This window comes from Plodia interpunctella, chromosome 12, assembly GCF_027563975.2.
Source record: "Plodia interpunctella isolate USDA-ARS_2022_Savannah chromosome 12, ilPloInte3.2, whole genome shotgun sequence".
Lineage (NCBI taxonomy): Eukaryota > Metazoa > Arthropoda > Insecta > Lepidoptera > Pyralidae > Plodia > Plodia interpunctella.
In genome coordinates, this window is record NC_071305.1 from 8,362,650 (window position 1) to 8,390,133 (window position 27,484).

At 34.6% G+C, this 27,484-nt stretch overlaps 4 protein-coding genes across 4 annotated transcripts; 2 read left to right on the top strand and 2 right to left on the bottom strand.

Moving 5' to 3' along the window:
• Positions 1-783: 783 nt before the first annotated feature.
• On the top strand, positions 784-5,793 carry LOC128674482 (peroxidase-like). The gene is made up of 10 exons (XM_064436296.1): positions 784-842; positions 1,208-1,343; positions 1,547-1,739; positions 2,057-2,257; positions 2,502-2,646; positions 3,004-3,160; positions 3,538-3,702; positions 4,195-4,393; positions 4,819-4,924; positions 5,259-5,793. The coding sequence occupies exons 1-10, from the start codon at positions 784-786 to the stop codon at positions 5,413-5,415; spliced, it is 1,518 nt and encodes a 505-aa protein (XP_064292366.1). The 3' UTR covers positions 5,416-5,793.
• Positions 5,794-9,416: 3,623 nt separating this feature from the next.
• Positions 9,417-11,542, bottom strand: LOC128674483 (lipase 3-like). The gene has a single exon (XM_053753006.2). It carries the CDS (start codon positions 11,293-11,295, stop codon positions 10,324-10,326), a length of 972 nt encoding a protein of 323 aa, XP_053608981.2. The 5' UTR covers positions 11,296-11,542; the 3' UTR covers positions 9,417-10,323.
• A 5,300-nt stretch (positions 11,543-16,842) lies between these two features.
• Positions 16,843-18,794, top strand: LOC128674348 (uncharacterized protein). The gene is made up of 2 exons (XM_053752840.1): positions 16,843-16,938; positions 17,649-18,794. The coding sequence occupies exons 1-2, from the start codon at positions 16,927-16,929 to the stop codon at positions 18,186-18,188; spliced, it is 552 nt and encodes a 183-aa protein (XP_053608815.1). The 5' UTR covers positions 16,843-16,926; the 3' UTR covers positions 18,189-18,794.
• A 5,066-nt stretch (positions 18,795-23,860) lies between these two features.
• Positions 23,861-25,834, bottom strand: LOC128674302 (probable serine/threonine-protein kinase kinX). The gene is made up of 2 exons (XM_053752791.1): positions 25,775-25,834; positions 23,861-25,475 (listed from the first exon to the last, which is right to left on the bottom strand). The coding sequence occupies exons 1-2, from the start codon at positions 25,784-25,786 to the stop codon at positions 24,003-24,005; spliced, it is 1,485 nt and encodes a 494-aa protein (XP_053608766.1). The 5' UTR covers positions 25,787-25,834; the 3' UTR covers positions 23,861-24,002.
• Between the last annotated feature and the right edge of the window lie 1,650 nt (positions 25,835-27,484).

The window sequence follows — 27,484 nt, forward strand, 5'->3', positions numbered from 1 at the left end:
TGTCAGTGTGTTCCGTAATGGTACTTGACGATTGACGATGAAACAAAAACTTAGCGGTAAAAGAATGAATATTCTGCCGTACCGTAATCGTCAATTGCCACGGTCACTGTAACACGGTCCGAAACATCTGTTGTAAAATAAAGATACGTGCGCGTTTAGTAATTTATTTTAAAGTAGGTATATTTATTAAAGTATATTTAAAAATTATCCTTTGTTCAACCGCGGTGGGAATCAGAAGATTAGTGTTGAACCTACAGTTTGCTCAATGATTGAATGCGCTATCTCTGGAACCTAATTGTAGGTGAGGTATAATGCTTTTAATCTCGTTGCTCGTCAGCTTTTGCTGACACACATAAAAAATAAACAATGATCAGCTTTCTTATAATCCGTTATTTTCCCTTCCCGTGGGATTGTGAAGATGTCTTCTCTTAATGCTTTATGTTGTACTAGCTTATGCCCGAGTCTTCGCCCGCGTAAATTTCCAACGGAAACAGTTATTTTTCCGGTATGAAAAGTACCCTATGTCCTTTCCCACACTTCAAACGACATATATACAACATTTCAAAAAGATTGGTCGAGTAGATAGAGCGTGAAGAGGTAAGAAACATATTTTCGCTTTTATAACATTACCTAGTTTAATAATGTATTCTAAACAAGTTTTATAAATCCAATCAATCAATTTTCCACAGTGCACGTCTGTCACTCAGCTATGGAAAATATCTATATAATGATGATACCCAGATGACTATTATTCCTTCTTCAGGTAACACTTTACGACCTGCTATGAATGGCTCAGAGTTGCCATCAGCTCGACTCATCCGCACCAAGATCCTCAGCGAAGGGTACCATACTGATCCTAATTTCACACTAATGGCTGCTAACTTTCTTCTATTCCACATCATCGATGTCCTTGATGTATTATATCTATGTAAGTTTTCTATTAGTATCGCAACTGCAACATTGCTGAAAAATATTTCAAATCTTATCTGGCAATTATCTGTCGACACAAAAAAATGGCGGTATATTCTCATATCTAATAATATTATGGATCTCATGAAAAACTTATCTGGGTTTTTGTAGGGAACAAAATGAACCTGCATTTTATCTGTACTTATAAAGATTCTCACATTAATAATACTACATCTCTTTTAGTGCGATACATTTTTGTCAGCGAGTGTTGTATCGGTAATACCCCCAATCGCGCCAGTGTAGACTGCATCGCTATCCCGGTTCCAGCAGACGACCCGTTCCTTCGCCGCAGCGGCGTCAGGTGCATGAATCTCACCAGGTTTCAGACCTATCAAGACTTCCAATGTATACCAAACACTTTACCAGCAGAACGGGTAAGGTCTCCATTAGATATCAGTTGCCAATTTTGTTTCAGTCACTGTTATTAATGCCGAAGATGTAGAAGAAGAAAAGAGAAGTGATTTCGCAAAAAAATGACGTTTTTATATGACAGCCTAGTCGAAGAGCACCCTAGATTCAAATTCAACGTGCTAAAAATACTGACTCATGTGTGATAGTGATTTATTACTCTTTGCAGATATCACTACCAACGCCATTGCTGGACTTGTCGATAGTTTATGGAAGTACAGACTTAGAATCTGCAAGAACTAGGACGTATCGGAATGGTCTACTCAGATCACAGATCAGCGACGGCGTGGAGAGACCCCCAGGCAATGCCCTAACATGCATTTCAAACCGCCCGCCTCTAGAAAGAGATTGCTTTGAGTTTGGTAAAAAAAAACTACCTTTATTATAATTAGTATATAAAAGTAAAGAATATAGTTCATTTGCTTGCTGCATCTTCAAAAATATACTTACTTAACTTAATGTTAACGTTAATTGCGTCGTTATTAAATCGAATTCAAAAATTTACTGGTTGGGTTGAATTTGATTTGATATTCATCTACTCATACTAGCATTATCTGTGACGTCGTATGAATCTAAATCTAATCCACTTAGGCTAACGCATCTTCAATATTTTTGTCTAGATTTAGACAAATAGATGTCTTTTTTCTATTACGCTCTTAAATTAAGGATTCTATTTCAGGTGATTCATTCAACGGCAACAGTCTACCGGGAATAGTTCAGAGTGCCTTGATATTCTACAGAGAACACAATCGAATTGCCAGAAGACTGGATGAGATTAATCCATGCTGGGAAGACGAGGAACTCTTCAAGACTGCGCGGGAAATCAACATAGCGCAGTGGCAGTACATGATCTACTATCAACTGATGCCTCTGATACTTGGTGAGATATTGCATCTAATCACTTCTTTACATTTTCTACCTCTATAACTAGATATATGTCAATTAAATCAACTGGGTGAAATGTTCATGGAATGGATGAGCCAATCACATTGCATAGTAAATAAATAAATATATATCAGATGACGTACTAATTTGATCATTAAGGAGAGAATCACATAACATGATCATAGATTTGATGTTTCTGTCCATAGTACTCCATATAGTGTTTAAATGTTGACCAACAGGAACGAAGAATGCATTAGAGGTTGGTATAATACACAATACTGATGGTTATGTGAACGACTTCGACAAGCGATATAAACCTGGACTGTATCACGAGTATACTCTGGGCACACGATACTTCCACACATTCCAAGAAGGCAGAACAGAGTAATTAATGAACATTATTATTTAATTTATTAGCACTTACTGTTCTTAAGTTTCTGCAAGTGAATGTACATTACCCATCTTCTTCATATCAATTTCGATCGCGTGACAAAGTTTTTATTTTTGTAATTCTATAAACTACTTATTGCACAAGATAAAATCATTTACAATCATATTCCTGAACACAAAATTAACGACTTTTGCTGAACAAATTTATCATTTTGCAAATTTTATAATTAAATATGCAGAAGGGGCTGAATGAGCCGCGATGGTAGATGCAACAGCGTAAAAATAACTAATTTTTTCCCTTAGGATAGCTTTTTTAATTGAAGTACATATACTTATATTGATATTTTACAGTTTGTACAATAACAAAGGAAAGTATTTAGGAACAAGAACAGTAGTTGATGATGCAATGAGATCAGGCATTTACGAGGTCAACAACACAGAGGCTGATGTCAACCAGGGTTCATTTAGACAACCTGCTGCACGGTTTGATTACAATTTGGATCCTGATGTGAGTAATAAGTTATTAAGAATAGAATTTTTGAATCTTACATCAAACTTTGTAAATACAGCCATGATTTAGATGTTTAATTGATAATCAATAAATATGTATGGGTATATTTTAAAAACAACATCCACTAATAGAAAAAATGCAATGCAGTAGGTTGAGCTGATAAAGATATGTCATAAAAAAAGATGAATAATAGAGAATGAAGTAGAACGGTCAAAGATAAAAATTAATGGGGGCCTAAAAGAATATGACAGTAAGTTAACTTAAATGAACATCATCAGAAGAAGAAAAGTGGAGTAAAATAACCTCCTACACTAACCACGATGTGGGATTAAAAGTTTTCTATACATAGGTATAAAAGTGCGTACTATTTTCAGATTGCGGAACGTATTTTTGGTGGCCTTCAGAGAGCTGCAGATTTGAGTTCGATCGATATCAAAAGAGGTCGAGATCATGGGCTGCCCCCTTACAATGCATACAGGAAGATATGTGGCCTGCCCGTTGCTCACAAGTGGGAAGACATAAAGGAAATAGTTCCTGATGTAAGGCTTATGAGTTTTGTGGCGTGAGGTTCCGCCCTAGAATAGGACTAATCTATATCTCCTTGGATGCCGTACGAGACGACTAAACACGTCGCCTTGGCAGCTGATAGGCAACAATAGCATTCAGCCTTTTGCCTTGGACGTCAGGCAAACGGCAAAATTTTAGGACTTATTTTTGTCGCTGATCCGTGGTTTCTCGGCGTCACAAGTCTGAAAATCGGGAACACTTATTGTAGAAGACTTAAGTAATTTCTTTATACTCGGTATTTTCTTTTTATTTTGTAATGACTTGCGACTTTTTGGCATACTTTTATCTTTATACACGACATACATCTTTGCTTTATTGGTCTCTTCTTCAGACATCATCTCCTCCTAGACATCTAAGAGTAGATGATGTGGGCTCCATTTCACCTGATCCTAGGCGATGTAGCTTTACTGTGTTTTTTTTATATGATAAATTAATTTCTATAACTAATCTTTTACCCTATTCAGAAATTAGAACAACTCAAGCGCTTGTACGTCGACGTGAATGACTTAGAGTTAATGCCAGCTATTTACAGCGAGAAGTGGGTGAAGGGGGCATTCGTTGGACCCACACTGTTCTGTATCATGACCCGGAACCTGGTGGAATGGAGGAAATCTGACAGACATTTCTTTGAGCACGGACATTTGCCATCTTCTTTAACTTTGCGTAAGTATATATGGCTAGTTGGGAGAAAAATAACGAATGGGTAATAAGCTGTTTACAATCATGAAAACAAAATTACTAAGCATGATGGATTAACTGAATTTATTATGAATAAATATGGTTTAAAGAAGAACGGAATAATATCCGAATCTGAATTATTTACTATTCGGTAAGGTCTCCCAATTCGGACTGAAAAAGTAAATTCATTCTATCCAAAAAATATAAACGTATCACATAAGTACAATGGATTTCTTTTCTCTGCGTTTCACTGCCTATATCAAAACTTACATCAAAATAAGGCCAGAATTATGTTGTCTTGACTGTTTTCGCAGTCTATAAAACCTAGTAGTGGTACTTGCGTATCAGTCATCTTAAATATCGGAGCAATGAGGACATTAACATTTCTGAAGACGAAATTGATGTTTCAGCTCAGCTGCATGAGGTCAGGAAGACAAGTTTCGCACGTCTGATGTGCGACAGTGCGGTCAGGGTCACACAGATACAGCCACAGGTCCTTCTCAAAATAAGCGAAGAGTGAGTAAAGCTAAGAATTCCCTTTGTCTCCGCTGTTCGCTCCTCACTCTCATCTGAGCATTTTTCCGGTCCAATCCTCAGCTGTCAAGCGTTAGAGCCCAGGGTTCGCTTAACACCTTTTTATTCACAGCAACATTCACAACTTGAAGATCTGATAAATTAATTTAGGGATTATTTAGTTTTTGTTGCATGACATTGAACAATAGATAGATTCTAAAAATGTCTAATGTTGCTGACTTTAGATTTATACGATTGTTTCATACTGTTAAAGTTTTCGGGCTTAATTATGTTAAAAGTTAACTTTACGATAATTAAAATATGTTTCTAATTTCAGAAACCAACTTGTGTCGTGTAAATTAATTCCCGGCATAGACTTAACAAAGTGGGCGGATCCGAAGTGCAACAAAAAGGATGACTATGAGAATCACCATGTTGATGAACATCCCTTTAACGTTGATTACAGTTGGAATTCATATGCGGAAGAGAAATAGTAATAAATAATACGAATGATGGGTTTCTGTATTGTTTCCGTACAAGATAAGTTAAGTCCTGAACTCCCAGAGCCAAACAATGACTTGGCCGATCTTTTATGCCCGTTATGCCGGCTTCACTCTATCGCCGAACTCGGATCGATGCCGACACGAATGCTTGAACATGGCATAAGTAGTTCGTGTGAGTGCTTTCATTTACCGCAATGATCAATTATCAATTTAGCTATGTATGCCGAATCCGCCAAGTCCGGCGAACTGGTCCGCGATAGTGTGGAGCCGCCACAATGGAACTTCGAGTCTAAAAAACTTTTGAAGCTGACAAACAAATGGTTAACATCTTTCAATACAGCGTTGGAACTTACGCCTGACCTGGATGCTGTTCAGAAACCCCACAATTTATTGCTGATCTTTTGAATCGAACAAAATCAACGCAAATCCACATTTTGGTTTCACTATTCCATTTGTTTTATTTATAGTTAGGTACATATGTAAAAATTTATTTTATTATTACTGTATTATTTGTATAATTTTTTCGCAGAGACGTACATTTATCACTACTGGATCCAAATTGTCAGATGAATGATATCGTTTGTGAGATCTTTAAAAATCAAGTTACCCCAGACAATACATGAAATACACAAAAATACCTACCTATCCCAGTTATCATCAAAGATATTCCAGTTACAAACGTATTTCTTACACGCATGATAAGACCTTGACCTTGATTAAATTATTATAATGAATAAGACTAATAATGGAGACAAATAATATAGACGGGATAACTAATAATCAAGACACAAAGCGTCACACAAAGTCAATAAATGTTTATCTAACGCAATAAATCCGGTATTTTACAATTCGCCGGACGAGCGTACTCCGGTTTTGTTTTGAAATAATCATTATGTATACGACAACGACATTCATCACAGTCGTCGTCTGTAATTAAGTATTTACTTAACTAACATCAATCAAAACATGCAAAACGGAGGTTTAGTTGGCACATTCAAAAGAAATTAGACCAAAACTAAAAAATGTACAAAATGGTCGCTTTATTATTCACTTGATAGTTACTTGATTTCATTAAGTAATAATAAATTATTGAATGTTCAATAATCATATAGAAACAACTGTGGGTAGTAAGTGGTGGGGCTAAAAATGTATTGATGAATGATTTACTTAGGCACCTATAAACTTACACGTATGTATACAAAAATAATTTACCAGTTGCCTCCATACTAGGATGTATTAATAGTAAAAAATATTGAGTAATAGCATGAAACATAATATACTAGTTATAATATAACATAATAGTGTATAACATAGTGACAAAATAACATACATGGAAAGATGTGGAAGGCTTACGCGGGACTACAAATCATCATTGTTTTTTCATTCCATAATTTCAGATAATTATGGGAGTTTATTTCTTCTGAGGATCTTGGGCTCCAATGCTCGACGAAGAATGAAATCAGAAAGATGAGAACTGCGAGGAGAAAGCAATTGTTTACTATTATTATGTAAATAAATATATTAGTATATTAGGACAAATCACACAGATTTAGCTAGCCCCCAAAGTAAGTTCGAGACTTGTGTTATGGGATACACTAACTCAACGATATACTACTACAACAAATACATATATAGATAAACATCCATATGGCACATGACCCGACCGGGGATCGAACCCGGGTCCCGAACTCGATTCAGAGGCAAGCACTTTACCACTGCGCCACCAAGGTCGTCTATGTAGTCTACTACATTTCTTCAATTTGCAAAAAACTGTTCTATTGACTTAAGCATAGTTAATGTCTTATTACAAAATATTCTGCAAAAGCATTGTTATACTTGTTTATTAAGTACTAGCTTATGTCCGCGGCTTCGCCCGCGTTAATTTTATCTGCGAAAGCGTAACAGACATGATTTACGAGTATATACAAACTTTCACCTTCCGTTATAGTCATTTGAGAGTTGATTTTTAAACAGAAAAAGGTAACCTATTTTTGCACGGGGATCTTTTTCGACGTCCACACCACAGACAGACAGACGGACATTTATAATATTAGTCAGTATAGATTTAAAGTGTTCTTCAGGCTTGGATTATGGCATCAGTATTTGGAGCGGGTTATGATTTGTTGTCCAATTAGCCTGTCTATATTAGCCAGCAGCTACTAGTGCTACCAACCCAGTCGTTAGTGCTGGTTGGTTGTTCGTTGGCAAATTATTGCTTTAGTTCTTGGGTTATTCAGTGTATCACCACACGGAATCAATAACAGTATATTAAACTAGAAAACTAAAATTGACCACGGGCAATGGATGTATTATTAGTACAGTCCTGTAAACGTCATACCTACTTACATACGACGACCTCGGTGGCGTAGTGGTTAGGTTCTTGCCACTGAACCGAGAGGTCCCGGGTTCGATCCCCGGTCGGGTCATGATGGAAAATGATCTTTTTCTGATTGGCCCGGGTCTTGGATGTTTATCTATATATGTATTTGTTATAAAATATAGTATCGTTGAGTTTGTATGCCATAACACAAGTCTCGAACTTACTTTGGGGCTAGCTCAATCTGTGTGATTTGTCCTAATATATTTATATTTTATTTATTTACTTACAAAGTTTCTGTCGCTCGTATCGATAGTAGGATCATTCACTAGTATTATTCATCAAAAAAATAATTTTCTATCCGTTGGCTATTGTTTCAATAGAGAAATTCAAATTAGTATAATTCTTTATTAAAGTAGGATAATATCCTACAGCACTTATTGACGTCAAAATTTCTGATATTTTATCAGATAACCTAAATGCAATTCTACTAATATTATAATGCGAAGGTTTGTGATACACACATCATGTATGTGTGTATGTGTATTTGTTACTCTTTCACACGAAATCTAGTGGACGGATTATTATTAAATTTGGTATACGTGTAGAATATAATATAGAATAACACATAGGATACTTTTTATCCCGAAATTCCCACGGGAGCGACGCCCCGGGGCGCAGCTAGTTTATCATAAAAATAACGCAGGTGAAGAAGTAGCATTGGTGTGTGGAATAGAGATAACAAAAAGTTTTTTTTTCGCATTTAACCATTTGGTCATTCGCATGGTCAGAACCATATGGTCTTATAGTGAATAACCCAATTGAGTTACGTACTGCGAATTAGGTACATACCATACCATATTTGCTCAATTAAGCACGTTGATAATTCGCATCGCAATTAATATTCATATGGCTGGTGGACCCATAGATTCTTATCAAATGGGTTGCAAGGTCAATTGTCTCAAAAATTCTGATATCTTCCTAATCCTAACTAATACTATAAATGAGAAAGTAATTTTATTTAATACCTCTTCACGCTTTATCTACTCAACCAATCTACTTGAAATTTTGCATATGTGTAGTTTGAAGTATGGAGAAGGACATATAGTACATTTCATCCTGAAAAAATAACTGTTCCCGTAAGAAATATACGCCTGCGAAACCGCGGGTAACAGCTAGTAAATTCTAAATACCTGATGGCTATGGATCCACGACTTACAAAACTTACTGAACCTTATTATATTGCCTCTCTCTCTCATCGAAGCATTTTCCCGGTACCTTCCTCAGCTATTGAGCGTCGGGGCCCATGGTCCACTTTCGTACATTTTCGTCTCCGCTTCGCACGGTCTTCGGCTTCCCTGGCTGTCAGACCATTGACACGTATATCATCACTGACGTTATCAAGCTAGGACCTGGAGGGAACGGCATAGCTAGGCATTTATTCCGTAATTTGCTAAGACATATTCAGTGTGCCCATTGGATTTTTTTTTAAGTTGTTCTGTTGATTGGCCCTTCACATTTTGCCTATATGAAAGGATATTTTTTTAAACATTATTTACACAGGCTATAAAAAGAATAAAAAGAAAAATAACAACGAATTATAAAAAAATTATCATTGAAGGAAATATTTTTTTCTAGATGCAAAGAATGTCGAATGAGTACTGTACATAGAGTTCATTAATTATTTATTTAATATAAAAGATACATACAGCAGTTAACAGTTGCCAAACACATGCCGTGAGCCAAGGAACAAACTACTTAGGTACTAGACAAAAACATAACACATACACTAATAAAACTAGGTACTTAACCTATTATAAAAAATCTCGATGTTCATGAAGTATCAAAGCCAACAGTAATGTGACTCATCACCTAATTCATTGACCCAACGTTTGCTTTGCCGCGTAGCGTGACTGTAAGTCAATGTTACTTACGTAACATAAGTAAATAATGTACAGAATAGGTGAAAACAGGGGAGGATTACAACAACACAGTAATTGTAACAATCAAGATGATTATGTTTTTACAAACATTTCTAATAACAGTGCACAATAAGCTAACAGCATACCTACCTACTAACAGGTGCCACTCCACTAACAAAATACAGACACAATTTCATTTTTTTTCATTCATCACCTCATGGGTTAACTACAAGCCGATGAGAGGAATTTCTAGTTTATAATCCCTTAATTGACTTTTAACAATCTGTGCGGGATGAGATACAGACACACTCTACACATAAGTACAGGCTTTGTTAAAACATCCATACTTCCATACTGTCATATCTATACCTCCATACTAACATCATAAAGGGAAGAGATTTTAGCATTTTGGTTTTATTGTTTGTAATGAAATGATAAACTCAAAACAGAGAATACAGAAATAAGGCACAGAGATAGATGAAATGTTCATGAGTAATATTGGCAACTAGTTTTTAGCTAGGAATTAGTAGGTACACCGATACCTACTAATTCCATGTGCGGTAGTCAGAAACCTCATGTCAAATACCTTTAGGCTTTGAATGACTACGACACCAGTGTCAGCAATAATATAGTCGACAAGAACAGAAGTCAAAATGTAAGTCACTGATATTCATCAAGAAACTTATGAAGGTATGGGAACAAGTATTTTGGCATTTGGTTACTCCAAACAAAGTCCATGTGGGAAAACAAATTCCTAGGCATTTCAAAATAGGTGGCGTTTGGAAGCGCGTCCAGCAGCTTCATGGTGTCCGATACAGTCGCTACAAAGTCGTTTCTGCCCACCATAAGAACTACTTTCGTTGAAATATTGGTTAAATTGTACAGCGGCGCCGTCAGAGATCCATACATTTCCATGTTTCTCACACCATAATCCAACTGTCCATAATGTCCGTGCGTGAACTGATTCGCATGTGCTATAGTCTTTACTGAAGCACCTCCAGCAAAGTATTGCTTCATGATTATAGGCACAAACTCTAATTCTATTTGGTCTTCGTCAACTCCAAAGACAGAGAAAAGAAGCCCATGGATACACACTTTGTAGCTTTGTTTAAATTTCGTACACATTTCTTGAAGGGCTTTTACCAATAAAGAGTTCTGGCCTAAGAGTTCCACTTGATCAAGCGCTTTCAAAACTTTATATGCCAATGGTAGAACTAAAGGAGCAAGAGCAGCCACTCCTCTATTATTGCGCGAATAGAATATAGGAGCTAACGCAATGAATAATTTTACTTTATCATTATAATCAGGTCTAGTGGAGCCCATTACGAAATAATTTAGGGTTCCTTGTGAGTGACCAATGACTATCAGTTGTTTTTTATCGGTTCTAGACAGAACTTTGTCTATAATCGCTGGATAGTCATAATAGCCATTTTCATGGTATGTGAAGTTCCAATAGTTTCTGTCTATGTCAGCATTGAGCGTGATATGTCGCCTGCTGTATCGATTTCCTCTCATGTTCCCCAGCCATACATCATAGCCGGCCTTTGTCAAATAAATGGCCGGTGAGGAATTGCGCCTTAAGCAAAATGTATCCGAAGAATCTAAGAAACCATGTAAAAGAAGTATCGGCATTTCTTGAGTTATGTTTGGGTTTATTATGTGGAATAACTTGAGGATATACCCGTCTTCCGAGGTAGCTTCAATTACTTCGCAAACGAGTCCACATTCTTGCACTAATTCAATTGTATTCAATCTTTCTTTTGTGAATTTATTAGGAACGCGTAAAGTGTTATTAGTATCAATGTTTATTGCTTTGTTCTCAGCAGTAATTTCCCCATTTCCATAGAAAATAAATAATAAAATTATCAAAATAATACAGTAGTTCATTGTACGATATTCTATTGTGAAATGATTCAATGTTAACAATGGATGTCAATTATAAATACCGCGTTTTAAGCAAAAAAAATGTGAGGACCTAACAAATAATAAATAGGTATGTTATTTTGCGAATAAGAATTTCATTAAGTAGGTAAATCTTATGTCATTCAAACAATGGTACTTAATAACTAGGTCAGGAGCACACCACCAGCCCATTAGTTATTCAAATGTTAAAGACTAGTTGTCGCTGAGGCTTTGTCTATGTGAATTTGTTTGTTATTCACCCTTTAACCGTATTTAGACATAACATCGTCAGTTAAGCAGCCGGCTGTAAAATTATAGCCTAATCTTCAAAATTTTAAGGTCTTTTACTGGGCTTCGCGGCTTCACAACCTTGAATGCAACCGGAATATCCAGAGATGAGGGTGAGAGATCAATAAAGTAAGGAGTTCTGGTAACAATCAGTACAAAACAGACAAAAACGTTGAGTAATAAATACCTAATTTAGAAGCAAAACAAAACAAAATATTTTCTTATTTATGACAGCCTCTAATTGCAAATTTGGGCCTTGAGCTAATGCCACAGACAGATAGATCAACAGAACCACAGTCGTATAAATAGATATTTAGAGAGAATCAAATCTACATAGTAACCTTCTCAATTATCTTTGGTAACTGTAACTTTATACTAACCAAGTACTTAGCAATATAAAAAGACAAAAATGTACCTACATTTTGGCTGTGACTCAAATTACCGAAACTTTATATCAGGGTTGCGAAACAGAAACACTTACTTAGTGGCCCATATTTTTTTAATAATGCAATACGCAATCATTTTGATGATTAATTAGATAGGTACCGAGTTATTATTAAATGTTTCATATTCATTCTTTTTTGTACTGTATATAGATGTCGTGATCCGATCGATCAAACGCACAATTGTTATTCGCACTCTTCACGGTTTTGCTAAACCTGAGTGATATTCTTCAACGTGTGACGCTTTGTGTCATGTTGAAATCAACAGGCCTTATATGAATATACTAGCTTTTATATGCGGCTTCGCCCGCGAGAATTTCCCACGGAAATATTTATTATTTAATTTATACTTTCCGGGATGAAAGGTACCCTATGCCCTTTTCCGTACTTCAAATTACTTGTATGCAAAATCTCAGTAGATAAAGCGTGAAGAGCTAACAAACAAACTAACTTACTTTCGCATTTATAACATTAGTTAGGATTAGTATTTATTAGAGATAGCTAAAGTATTTGGACACATGGATTAATATTGTAGATGCAATTTGTACTGCATTCAGCGTTTTTACCTTCGCCGATTTGGTCAGTAAATACTAGACGTATCCAAGATTTGGCGGGCATACAGCGATGCTTGGCATATCGATTATATAATACACGTCATTATTTATTCAAGTCGCCTAAAGGTGTTTAGTACGACTTGATGGGTCTTCACAGTTGGACCACACATGGTTAAAAACATATTATTTTATCATTTAATAGTCGTTTATGTCCTAGTATTGCTATCACGCCATCTTTTATTGACTTATTCAGTTCGTCACTCCACCGCATCTATCATGGCCCATGCACGACCCGACTGCCTTTTGTCATTCGGATTTTCCCAATCTGTCACTTGTTAGGTCGTGTCCCGCCCATATTTTTTTTAAGATTCCTAATATATAAGTTATCACAAAAAACACCAACAATTGCGTAAGTAGATAATCATGCATTGGTGCAAGTATGCTTGTAAAGCTTACGGGCTTACGGAGATCTAAATGTCACAATCTGACTTTCTTGTTTCTTACGCTGTTTATGCAATTGGTGTGACGTGAAGTGACGGCGATATCCGTATCAGTTCTGTAGATTAATTTCACCATCGATACACAGTGAGAATATGTAATATTTCAAAAATTTCATAACGATTTAAAATAGTACCTCCAGATAAGATAATCCCTGTTTATGTCAACACACTTCAGCAGCGCACCTTTGGAGAGGCCTATGTCTAGCAGTGGACTGCTACAGGTGACGATGATGATGATGAAGTCAACACAAAGTTACTTCCACAAACAACAAACGTCAACATACAAGTCTAACTAAAGTCCTTGGTGCCAAAAAGCCAGGGAATTTGTGAGTGGGATAGGACGTCGCTTAAGGGACAGCGGTTGTGACTACCGCTCTGGGCAGTACCTGGTTCAAAGGTTGTCCATATCTATTCAGAGAGGGAATGCTGCAAGCATAATGGGCACTTTTGATCCGGGTACTATTCGGGGCGGCATTTTTGATTTAATTTTAGTTTTTAGTTTTTATTTTTATTTTACTTTTTACTTTATTTTTTTTTTATGATTTGTTGTAAAATATTATTGCTGTTGAATAAATGAGATGAATATTTTATGGTCTAACTTCCTTAGATTTTATGTCCCCTTTTGGGTAAAAGGTTTTTTCTTTTTGTTGATCAAGCTGAGCGTTCAGTCAATTCCTTTTTATACATTGCCGATTATTTTGCAGTTGTGAATTGTTATTAAAGTCGAAATAAACATGTTTACTAATTTCACTATGAAATCGTTATGTTATTAATTTAAACATGACATGACATGTGACGCCTTGTGTTTTCCTATCTACCACTCCCGCATTAAAACGACCACATGAGAAGAAATTGTCTAAAATAAATGCAAAATAAAATGGGAGAATAATGATGATCGTATAAAGGTAAAAATTGAGTTCTCATCTCCCGTTAAAAGTAAAAGTATTTTTACTTTTAACGGGAGACTTATAAACAATGTACGAATTGCATAAAAAGCGTATTGAAAGCAAACGTTCCCACCGATTGAAGAGTCACACGTTGGAATTGTATGTAAATCGGTGCATACAGAGGAAAAAAAATGCGTTTTTGCCCAACTGCATATAACGTGTCAAGTTTTCTGTACAACTGTGTACATAAATTACTTGCGTGTCTGTCTGTATATTTTGGAATTTGTCACGTGTGGTTCCGTTTTAGGATAGGACCACTACACATTCTCTCGTGGATGTCGTACGAGGTGACCAGCGGACACAACCTAGGTCCCGATAGTAGGACTTTTTTAACTCGAAATTCCTACGTAGGCAACGTAGGGATTTCGAGATAAAAATAACCCTATGTATTATTCCAGGTTATGTTCTGTACCCATGTACCAAATTTCACACCAATCGGTCCAATAGAGTAACAAACATGCATACACAATAAACACATACATCCTCACAAACTTTCGCATTTATAATATTAGTAGGAAGTAGGATAAAGCGCCGTTGACTATCAGACTTTTTGACCAAATCGTACGGCAATCGTGTACTTTCGGGATAAATGTATGGTACATACATTTATCCCGAAAGTACACGATTGCCGTACTACCTTGATACCTTGGATTTACACATACATATGTACCATAATTTAATAATTATGGTACATATGTATGTGTAAATCCAAGGTATCAGCTATATCAATATCAAAAAAATTACCCAGCCGTTTGAGCGTGAAGAAATAATGAACATACAAACTTTCGCCTTTATAATATTAGAGGAAAGTGAGATGGGATACGCTGCGTGAAGTCTACAAAATATCATCCATAAAACTTAAAACGTGCATACCTTATATGTAGGGTTTAAGTTGTGAACGTTCACTTAAGTTTGCATTAATTGAAATACTTATGATCGGATAATTATTATCAGTATCTTCATTTTTAATTATCGTTAAAATCATTTCGCAATGAGAAATCCTTGTCGGAGGGCTTAGTGCGAGTTTGCATTACACTTATCATCATCGAATCGATTCGAAATGGGACGCAGCGAACCAATCAAATTGCAGTGTGGCTGTCGTTGCGTCACAATGGCGCAATGTGATTGGTTCACTGAGTTGTTCGATGTTGAGATGTAAATAGCCAATTCACTTTGTTTATCATTTTGAACAAATTTGCAGATGGCAGAGAATTTTTGACTTTGGTTGTTTCGTTTACATAACAAACTTTTGTATGTTTTTAAAACTTTATAAGCTTTTAAAGCTTTATTAGCTCCACTCGTTGTTATGTTGACCTCAAGCCATGAATTAATATTTCAAATCTCATCAAAATCAGCCGTTTAGCAGAGAAAAGCATGACAGACAAACTTTCGCATTTGTAATATACTATGCAGCCTATTATGCTATATTATGTCTTTAACCGAGCGAAGTCGAAAATTATACTTTCACCTAAACTTTCCTCAAGATTTATACTATCTATTAAAAAAAACAGCATCAAAATTCGTTGCATGGTTTTAAAGATTAGAGCATATATAGGGACATACAGACATCGGATACTCGTAGCAAGTTTTTTTTATAGTATGTACTCGTATTTATGAGTTTTTAACCCTCGACGCAAAAAGACGGATGTTATAAGTTTAACGTGTCTATCTGTGTAACTCCCAAACGTATGAACCGATTTTCGTTTAGTTTTTTTTTTGTGTCGTAGATAATTTCATCCCGAGTGTTCTGGAAACCCATGTTTCATGAAAATCGGTTCAGCCGTTCAAAAGTTGTAGCGAAATGAATATTGAAAGTCAAGGGTTTTTTTTTATTTGTCTAACAAATAAACTTGTTATTAAAACCTTATATAGACGATTGGAGTTTTTGCCATTTTACGTAATTATTTATTTTTTAATCCAAGTTAAGTCCAAATATACTAATCTCTTAATGGATCCTAATTAAAATAGGTACTTATACATATTGATAACCGCCAATAAGCGGCGATTATGTTATCAATTATTCAAGTCAAATTAACATAAATGATTTATGAGCATATTACATAACATACAAAAACTTGTTTAATGATCCTTTTTTCATGATACATGTACTTGATATACTGTAATTGATGTATTTAACAATATAATTAACATCTATTGTAAAGGAATACATAGTTTTTTTTATCGATATAAGTTAAGTAGCCAAACTCATATTGTTCTTATCTTTTAATATTATTGGTTAATACAAATACTATAATTATTTTATTATTGGTAAATACATAAATAAATACTTACCTTCAAGTTGATACTTCAAGTTTCAAAGCAATTTATTTAAACTAATGAAATGACATTAGTCAATGACAAGTATCGCTATAATATTTGCATAAACTAACATAAACTTTATCAATGACATAACTCTAATAAAATATGCAAATATATAAATTAAAAAGTGTCGTTTTCAATGTATCTGATAATTTCTATCTATTGTTTCGCCGATAGACTATCAATGCGTAAGTACACGTAACAAATAGAGCACTCACTCTCAGCGAGTGAAACCGGGTATAAATACGATGCAAATTATCATCGGCTGCATTACCTGACACCCTGTCGTTCGGAGCAATTGTTGCCGACAATGAAATATCACGTGGGTATTTCTGTGCGTTTTAAGTGTTGTGAACTGTGCTTCGAATTTAAAAAAAGTGACGGAAAAAAATAATTTGTAGTGTCATTTTCAAAAATAGAACATTTTTATTTATTGCATTTAAACAATTATTAAAGCAATTACATCATAATTATTCAATAACAATTACTGTGATTATTCCTGAGTTGGAATTATGTACGAAATCAATGGAGCGGCCACAGATCTTCTCTTCCTGTTCCAAATAGACTTGATTTGATTCGTATTACAGACTTTCTCGTTTACGTAAGACGTCCCTAGCTTCAGCAAACCAGTTTCGCAAGCAGCCTACATCAGATAAATCCCATGAAACTAATTGCCGTGCATCCGCTGTTGGTACACGAACAATAAGATATAAAGTCACTCGAGCGATCTTTGGAAATTCTTTTGTGCTTCGAAATAGTAATTTAACCCGTCTTATTTTGCCTTAGGAAATGTCTGGATAATTGTTACAGAATTGAATAATTTAAGCGTACCTTTTCATATAAAATGACAGATTAACAATAACAAATTAAGATTTTTGTGATAAATGCTCAATAGTAACTGGTGCGTATCTAGTGCTAGTGCAATTGAGCTAGTTATTTGATAGATAGCAGTTTTAGTCATCATTATATAATGCAAGACATACGCAACGGGCCATAGAAACTACGACTGATTGTAGTGTATCTCTTTTTCAGATTTTCCTTGGATTCCTGGCCGTGGCGGCCGCCTACCCTGGCATCATCCACGACGAAGCGCCACAGCTCGAAGAGAAATATGACCAACACTTGATCGGCGAATCAGGACACCACCACGCCATCCAACATGAACACGCGAAGTCCCACCAATCAATCAAATTCGAGCATTTCCACCCAGTTCCAGTTTACGTCAAGAAAGAACACCATCATTTATTAGACCATCCTCTCGAGAAGGGCAAATCTGAACACGATTTGAAGCTGATTCACCCTGAGCACGAGCACAAACATGGCGGTGGTTTGGTACTTGAAGACCACAGATTAAATACTGACCATCTTATCGGCCATCTTGAACATCATGCAGGTTTGGAACATGGTTTTGAGCATGGAGGATTGGAGCATTTAGGTGGTTTCGAGGGTTACGAAGGAGGTGAGGGATTGAAGGCGTACGCTGAGAGTCAGCCGTCTCTCGGTTATGCTGAGTACGGACACGGGCAAGCTCTGTCCGGAGGTTACAGCGCTGAAGGCTACGGCCATTACTAACTTGACAGGCATAAAATATGCTCCAACGTCTAATTTAGGATTTTTTTCTTGCCTGCTGTAATCTGTGATGATTCATACAGCGAAACATCGAAATCATAAAATTAAACCAGCGATATTTCCCTGTATGTACCTATCACACGTTTAGCGTTTACATTTAAGTCGTATTGGCTTAATTTTGATACACACTGTACCTGATTTAGGCTGCTTATGGGCTAATTGCGGCGATTTACGTACCGCCTTACACAGTGACGTCATTCATTTTGTAGTCTTTATATCTATGGGTCAAAAGGTTCATATTAGAAATTGATTGACGTATCTGAGTGCGGCAGTATGTCACCACGTCGCGAAGCGTTATAATGTGGCTGATATAGGCTTAGAAAATACCAATCCGTGAGTTCTACGCACGATATTATGTATTGGATTGTAGTAATACGATTAGGTGGGAATTATGAAATTGTTACAGTGTGTGAAAGTCGGCGCGTGTTCGACTTCAAGTCTGTGTGTTAATCTCCTTAGTCGCCCAATGCTATGTTAAGTAATTGTTGTAAAATGATCGCCAAGTTCCAGTGAAATTGTGATATTAAATCGTTTGTTTTTTTAACTTAATATTTTGTTTTCTTTTAGACATAAGAATGAAAGAAAATAGATGTGAATTAGAATATTTTTAAAAAGTCCCTAAACGTCAAGCAATTAAATTATTTTTGGCTATTTTATTTGCTAAATTCATCATAAATTATGAGAATTAATTTATATTCATTGAAGATTATATAATTTTATGTCCTATGCAATAAATATAAGTAAAATATTCCAAATTATTATTTAATAAGTGCTAAGTTATCTTAATTCTTCTTAAAACATGAATTACAAGATTCGTATTGTAATTTCTCCGTGTTAAGGAAGTAACTTTATACTGGAACACAAATAAACCTACTTTCACTATAGTTATCCTCAGATAAGTGATTGACATAAAACGAGTCAATTTTGAGTAAGTATTGCAATAATTTTATTACCTTTTGATCTGAGACATTTAGGTATTTACAAAATAATTGTACTTTACTTTAATTAATTTAGGTTCACTTATGATATTGTTCAATTTTTTCTTTCCGAATGAGTATGGGATCTTATCGTTAATGAATTTAATGAGTTTTAGTTAAGGAGTTTGAGTTTATGTTCAAATTCCATCTAGGGATAATTTATGTCCAGTTTACCAGTGTACAAACTGATTAGTAAATAACTTATTCGTTTAACTAAATTTAAGTTTACACTCTGGCTTAAACCCGTATCTGTTCATAACTACTCCTTATTTTATTAAAATATAATATTTTATATTTAAATTAGAATATTACAAGCTCATTTGTCTATAACAAGTAAATAAATTAGCTTAATATTGCTTCTGCAAGCCTTTTCTATTCATGATGCGTGTATCTAATTCCCACATGCAGAAAATGGTACAACAAAATCAACCTTATTTCCCAGTAATAGAAGCTAAGCTTGAGTAACGGTGTGTACTCGATCGATAGATAATAAGTTATTGAGTAACATGAAGTAATTATGTGTGTTTTGTTATCTAAAACTCGGCAACTTCAGTAAGTAATGCCTAGTACAGTGGGTTTATCATGCGGCGCGCGGTAATAGAGAATTTATTTATGACAGACACCTCCTAAGAATTTTGGGATAAAATATATGCGTATATCCCAAAATTACCACAATAATGGGGTGTGCTGTAATGGACCAACTCATAAAAATTACTTCATCTTTAGTGAAATACATAAACTTACATAAAATTAGTTAGATTAATATGGATATATCATATTAACTTGGTTATATGAATAAAATGAGTATAGAATTGTAACAGAACATTTATTTATGGTAGTTAACTTTTCTACTTAATTCTAACTCCTTATTACATGGTACATTTAATATACGATACAGATATAATAATAAGTAATAAATAATTTTATTTAATAATAATAATAAGACATTAATTTTCAGACTTCAAAATCGTATTATATATATGACGTGAAAAAGTACCTGTGAAGGCCTAATTTCTGAATAAATTATTTTATTTTGATTGTTAGTAAAAAAAAACTTAACAACTAAATGTTAGTCGACCATACAATATATACATCACATTGGATTTCAGATAATAACATTAAGCAAAGTATAAAAATCGAATAAAAAATTATAACGGCACGTGTCATTGGCGAAGACAAGAGTCAAGTCATGATACACTCGACCTTTACTATATTCTTAGATGAAATTCTGAAATAGTGCCCATCGTATGAGAGAGGGATCTCCAGCGTATATAGCCCTGTAAGTCAGAAACTTGTGTATGTTGATGTGGTGTGATGTCAACGGTACTAACTCATGCAGGATATGCAATACTGATCACAGTAATATCTCCTTAAGGCGTCGATCGAAGTATTTGATTATATTACTCAATTCTCTCTGCGTAGAGTTGGCAACGTGCAATTTTCCCACTTTCTAATAAAGCAATACTTGGACTTGTATGTTTCCTGAATCAATAATTTTACAGTAATTTCAAAATGATTTAATCCTCTGTTAAAAGTTATGCTTTATGGACTTCATAGTCGTATTCCTCATGGCTGAGGTTCGTGGTTGGCATTATTATATTCTTGGCATTATTAATGGAGTGGTTTGCCATTGCCTTCTCCATTTCACACACATGTTAATAAGAATCAACCAGTATGCAGATTTCCTCACGATATTTTCCTTCACTGGAAGCAAATGGTGGTCGATGAAAACTACTATACATGAGTCAGATTGGATTATACAAACTCATGTGGCACGAGTAGGATTCGAACCTGGGACCTTTCGATCCACAGGCTGGCGTCTTAACCATTACACCACCACCGCTTTATGGTCATGATACTCTAAATAGATAAATACACTCTATAATTATAATATGTGTCAAGTACATAGTTTTAAGTTTGTAATAAGTTTAATTAATATTTCTTTTACATGGGAGAGAACTAGAACTTATTACTGACATAATTAGTTTTTTACTAATTATTTACATATTAATTTTCAAACGCTTGGGTAGGTGTGGTGATTCTTTATTTATTCAGCAATATTTACAACGAATTAACAAAATGCAAAAAGCATTATAGGATAAAAATAAAAAATAGCTCATGCCTCCTCGAACCAAATATTATTAAATTATGATGTAAGTTTGTACATGTAAATAATTTACAGATAACAGAATGACATGTTCTACATTGATTGAGTAATTAAACCGTACACATATATGAAGTGAATGCCTGCAACACATAACCTATCTTCGTTAATTGAAGAATTACCGTTCGGTAATAGTACAGTGGACTGCACATTCACATACCCCAATTTTAAGTAAACTCGTTTCTATCACCACCGCGTAGAGGTCAATGCGCGGTAATTTGAAGTTAACTGTAAACGATCTATTGTCTGTCTATTACACAACATAATTGTTTTGGATGATAGACACAAGACATGATTTATTTTTATATAACAACTAACTGGCCACCTGCTGGTTGCTCCAAATTAAAATTCGAAGGATTCATTTAGAAAGTATTTAGCCGTGATATTTTCTTATCGATTTAAATTTTGTTTTCTAAAAAAAAAATACAAAAAAACTAGAGCGACTGATGATTGTTCTAAATTTAAAGAAAGTAGCTGGCCGCTTTTATTGATTTTTAATTTGCAACGCGAATCGAAGAATACTCTTAAATCTGGAACACTTTTCGAAATTGTTGCTAAACAACCGTTTTGAAAACTTGAAGGTCTCTAGAATCATTCTTTTTTTGAAACTGCTGATGTAATATATCATTAGGAAAATAATAAGATTCATTACTCATCATTACTACAAAGTATATTGACCTGGATTAGTTGGACATATAGAAAATATGACGTCATTTTGATACCAATAAAATAAATGTTAAAATTTTTTATAGTAATGATTTCCAAGAGAAATATTATTATAAATGGAAGTTAAAGAAGAAGATAACTATTGCTATTTTGTAATAGAAAAAATAAATTTTCATTCTTTACGAAGAACACAATAACGTATAATAACATAACAACATTTAAAATGTTGTACATACAAGCAATATTTTTCTGTTGCACTGAACTGGCTGGCGCGTTGATGTCTTTTCAACGGACTGATGAATTCTCGAGTATTCGTATAAATTGCTTATTCATTATTTGCACATTTTCCAGGATTTATTCAGTTCTAATTAATTAATAACATTTTTATTAAATGTATGAAAGCCTTGATCTTTAATGATAATAAATTTAATTTGGCAACTGTGAAAATAAAATAAAATTTGTTCACGCCTTATATAAATAAGGCGTGAACAAATTTTATTTTATTCAACTAATCTCGTAAATAAAAAAATGGTTCACACACATAGCTAACTGGGGTTCAATTCCCGCTCGATTCTACAATAATTTACACATTGTACATTTTCTGTGGTAAATCGACGCGGGCGAAACTACCGGCAAATGCTAGTTAATAAAATTGAAGTTTAAGTTATGCAAAGCCTACGACACAGCTTAAACATTTATATAAGCATGTTAATTGATGAGTGTATTTCGATATTTTGTTAGAATACTCGATATTGGTCCCATAGCTGTAACCCAGTGATCTCGATTCAACTGGATAAGTACGTGTCACCAAACTGAAATGTTTAAACTGTGCGTGTCCACATGGTTATAATTAAGTAGTTATGTAAATATAAATTATCTATGTAATATCCATAGATTCTGACTGGTCTGTGTAAACCCACTACGAAAAGAAAGGTTTAAGAAAGGCTTAAAAAGGTTTATGATAACGACTATTTTTATTTTTAGAGTATTTTTTTTTTACTGTCAACTGTCAACCAGTGTGCAGGATTATTCACGATGATCCTTCACCGGAAGCAAGTGCTCTGAGATTGATATACAAACTCATGTGGCACGGTTAGGATTCGAACCTGAGACCTTTCGATCACAGTACGACGGTCTTGACCACTTGATCACCACCACTTTAATTATTTATTACTTAGGTACTAATATGATTTACTAAAAATATAAAAATTATAAAATAAGTAGCTATTTGGTAAGAGTCAATTCGCTTTGCTTCGCTATTTAATTTCTACGAAATCGCACTACGAAATGACTAGTCCTCACAAAATGTTAAAGTTAAGACACGTGCCACAGTTTACGTAAGTAAATCTTGGCGGTTTTAAAACCCAGCTTCCTGGTAATTCTGTATGCGACTGTGTTCGTTGTTCTGCTTTCTAAGCCACGTGTGTTTTGAAACTCAATCGATCGGAAGAATTCCCGCAATTCCATGTAAAAACTACTAAATGGTACATTATGGACAGCTGAATTAGATCGATAACTTTCCCTGATTTATCGATCATTGAATAATTATTACATAAAACTATATCCTGTTCTTGAAACTATCGAAATAGAGATCAAAACGAAACTTTCAACATAAATTACTCAATGACATAGTAATTCGTGGTTGTAAAAACGTATTATCCATGCTTCCGTGTTTATTTAGTTAATTTTATGAGCAATTACATTGTGATTGGTTGAAAACCTATGATTTACGAGGGAACAATAATTTATGTGCCTTCGCAAAATAGGTTAGCAAATATTACACAAAAAGAAAACTAAATATTATTTAACAGGCGTTTATTTACAAAAAATGTCCTATTAACAATTCAGTCCTTTAATCTTTAGAATAAAATCACAGTCTATATTGCACATTAAAAACAATCAACTTAATAAGAACAATTATTTGAAATTTAGTCTAAACTAGATAATATTCTAATGTTCCCAAACGTGTCTAAGGATTGTTAGTTTTTGAGGTTTATGAATTGGGATATGGACTGGGATTTCTTTTCGGACCTCAACAGGAACAACCTTTTCGACCAAATATGGTTGGTCCACTTTGACATAGACCTTCTTAGTGACAGGAACGGGCACGTGTTTCTCAACTTCGTACGGGACGGGCTTTTCTACTTCGATTTTTTCAGTCTTCACTACTTCCACAGGAACATGTCTGATTATTTCCAAAGGTACAGGATACGGTTGAGGGACTTTCACTTCGAAAGGTTCTGGAACGCGAACGATGTAGGGCTGAGGAACTGGTACTTGAACATGTTTGATAACTTCAATAGGTTTGTGTTTTGTAATGCTGACTTCCCTTTGGACTTCAACAGGAGGAGTTTGAGCGATGGCTTCGGCATGCGCTGCTGCGTTTTGTTTTTCAATAAGATTTTCAATTTCTATAGCATGCTTTTGATCGTTATATCTGGACGCGTATTTCTGTTTAAGTGATTCTTCATCAAGATTCGAATTTTCTTGTCCATACCCAAAAGATTGTGATTGCTCTTCGGGTTTCGCAGGCGAAAATAAAGAGTTCAAATGCTCAGCGTTCTTTTGCGTCACGCGGCTACCTTCTGACGATCCAATGGGCTGCCAGTCTGATGACTTTTTGTATTCATACGGAAGCCACTTGTACTTTTTAATTAAAGGAGCATATATAGTTCGAGCATTAAACTCTTTGGCATCCGATTCGTCTCTGAGCTTATCTTTTGGGGCTGGATGGAAGATTTTAATATTTATATTATCTCCTATCTTTTCATTATAAACACTAAAGTAATTATAACTGTTTGGCTGTAGATTTGCCAAATCAACAGGTTTCGAATCTGATAATAATTTGCTACTGTCTGTTTGTTCACTACTCGGACCGTAATATTTATTATTTTCAGGATTAGCTGTGGATGGATATTGATTTAGTGTTGGATTATAATATTGACTGCCTCCTTTGGGATACCAAGATAATTGATCCGGTTCATTTTGAGCCCCTTCTCTAGATGGCTCTCTCACTGGTGGGGGAGTTTTCTCCCTTTGTTTCTGAATAATACTAATTGCTTCATCAATATTAGGTTGAGTTTCAATATACGCCTTTTGCCTTTCTAGCTCTTTCTTGAATTCTTCATCATTCTCGTAATTGTGATGTGGTGTTTGCGTCAATTCAGGCTCTTGTTGCTGTTGTGATTGAAGTCCTAATATAGGTTCAAGTATTCCCTGACCCGTTTGTAGGGCTTTTATTTGAGTAGGTGTTAAGTAGACGATGACTTCTTTGAACTTGGGTAGTGGTGATTGTGAAGGGTGCTGTGGAGTTGGCGCTGGGAGTGGTGTTTCTGGAGTTGATGCCGTAAATATCTGCTGTCCTGGGTCGTCCCTACTGCCCTTTGCTGATAGGAACAGAAGGGCAGTAAATGTGAGGATTATCTGGAAGTGAAACAGTTTGATTTAGTTTGGTTTGCTAAAATCAGTTACTTACTATTCAATTATTATGTTTTAAAACAACACGGAATGAAAATAATATAATCTTGATTTAAATACTACTTAAACAACCACTTCACTCCTTTCTCTCATCTTGTCATAATATAGAATGACACTAACTGAATCAGGAACCTAGCCAATAAAATGTATATTTTTAACAAATATCACTAATACAATTTTAAATGTTTGTATTTCATATCAAGTAATGCAATTTTGTTTATCTTGACGATATTGTCACATCTTACTTTTCCGTGCATGGCTAGAAGTGATGAGCCAAGCAGGCGAGGGAAGCGCTTGTGATCATCTGTACCGATTTCACAGACAGCAATTTTATATATATGCGTTTGGAAACATCTTGAAACTGTTAATGAGCTGATATAGATCGAGGTAAGGCTGTGTCTCCACTGAATCGATGACAACCGATTTGAATCAATCGTGAAGTACATTGTATTTACGTGTGGTCTGTAGAAATTCACAGATATTACAGACGTCGCTTTTAGATGTGTGTATTTATTGTTTGTAGAAATAATTACATAAAATTCAATTTGAGCAGAGTTCCTCGTTTTTTTTTTTACAAACTGACATTACAGTATATAATGTATTTTGTAACCATTTTCTTATTATGGGACTTTTATGGAAATACCAATTTTAAACATTGAAATATATTCGTATTGATTCTCCTCGTATCATTTAAACCATTTACAAATAATAGGGCAGCTTCTGCTATTCTATTCTCTGTATTTTTTAAAATCCCTCCGTCCCTTGTCTAAGTTCAGTGTTAGTTTTGTATTTTTTCCAGTCCTAGCCATGAAACTGAGTAGATTGGTTAATGGATGTGCAGCCTTACACAAAGTTTTGGCCGTGTATGCTAATCGATTGACCCGAGCCTATAAGTAAGTCGTGTCTTATTATAATTATATACAAATTTTACTTTGCTGACTTTTTTTGGGCTAAATAATGAATGTGAGGTCATGTTATAAAACGTTATGTAAAAAAAGATAACTTGTATTTGTTAAAGTATTTGTATTTAAATAAAAGAAATAAGTGTAAAATATAACTAAAACGAAACACATTTTTGGCAATATATTTAGAGAATTTGATGTATATATGTACCTAATCAAAAATATTGCTGGCATAGATAAATATTATTATTTTATCTATGGCTTAAGGAGTTTATTTTTAATTAAAATGCAGACTGCATATTTATAAATAAACTCCCTGAAAATTTTTTTTTTAATATTTTACCAAGACCAATTGAAAGACTTAATGAATATTGTCAGTATATTCAAATTTTGCACAATGGGTAGGTAGTTCTTCCATACTACCCATACTAATATTATAAAGAGAAAAGATTTCTATTATTGTTTCTAATGAATAAACTCAAAAACTACTGGATCGATTTTGATGAAATTTGGCTACCTTTTATTAACTATAATAAAAGGTAGCCTAACAGAGCGAAGCTGGGCGAGCGGCTAGTCTATTATATGATTTGACCTCACATCAAAATAGTGATAAGTACTTAAATATAACTTTGTACAAATAAATTATTGTAATCGATATTTTCTTTTACCTGCATTTTGATATGATCGATATTTATACGCCATACTTTACGCGCATTAAATGTTTAAATAATATGTATGTTAATGTTATTCTTATTCGTAAAACTTAAGCTTTAAGTACCTTATATATATTATACTTGCTTTTGCCCGCGGATTCGCCCGCGTGAATTTCATAGTAAAATCTTGATGATGTATATTTGCCAATATTTTAGGTTTTTATCTTGAAAAATGTATTAAGTCCCATATAATCTCTCACCCACTTTTGAAGAGGTTGAGTGTCAATTTTCAGGAAAACTTGAAATATGTGTTCTTTAATTTGTTGTAAACAACTAAAATACACATTTTAAAGTCACTAACTTCAACTGTGTAGAACTTTCATATAAAAATTTTTCATCC

What these genes read in the sequence shown, in the direction of transcription:
- LOC128674483 (XM_053753006.2), bottom strand. Translation starts at nt 11,295, where the DNA reads ATGCCGATACTTCTTTTACATGGTTTCTTAGATTCTTCGGATACATTT.
- LOC128674482 (XM_064436296.1), top strand. Translation starts at nt 784, where the DNA reads ATGAATGGCTCAGAGTTGCCATCAGCTCGACTCATCCGCACCAAGATC. An exon ending in ACCAAGATCCTCAGCGAAGG is followed by an intron (nt 843 to 1,207) that starts GTACCATACTGA and finishes CAATCGCGCCAG; the next exon opens with TGTAGACTGCATCGCTATCC. An exon ending in TAAAGGAAATAGTTCCTGAT is followed by an intron (nt 3,703 to 4,194) that starts GTAAGGCTTATG and finishes TACCCTATTCAG; the next exon opens with AAATTAGAACAACTCAAGCG.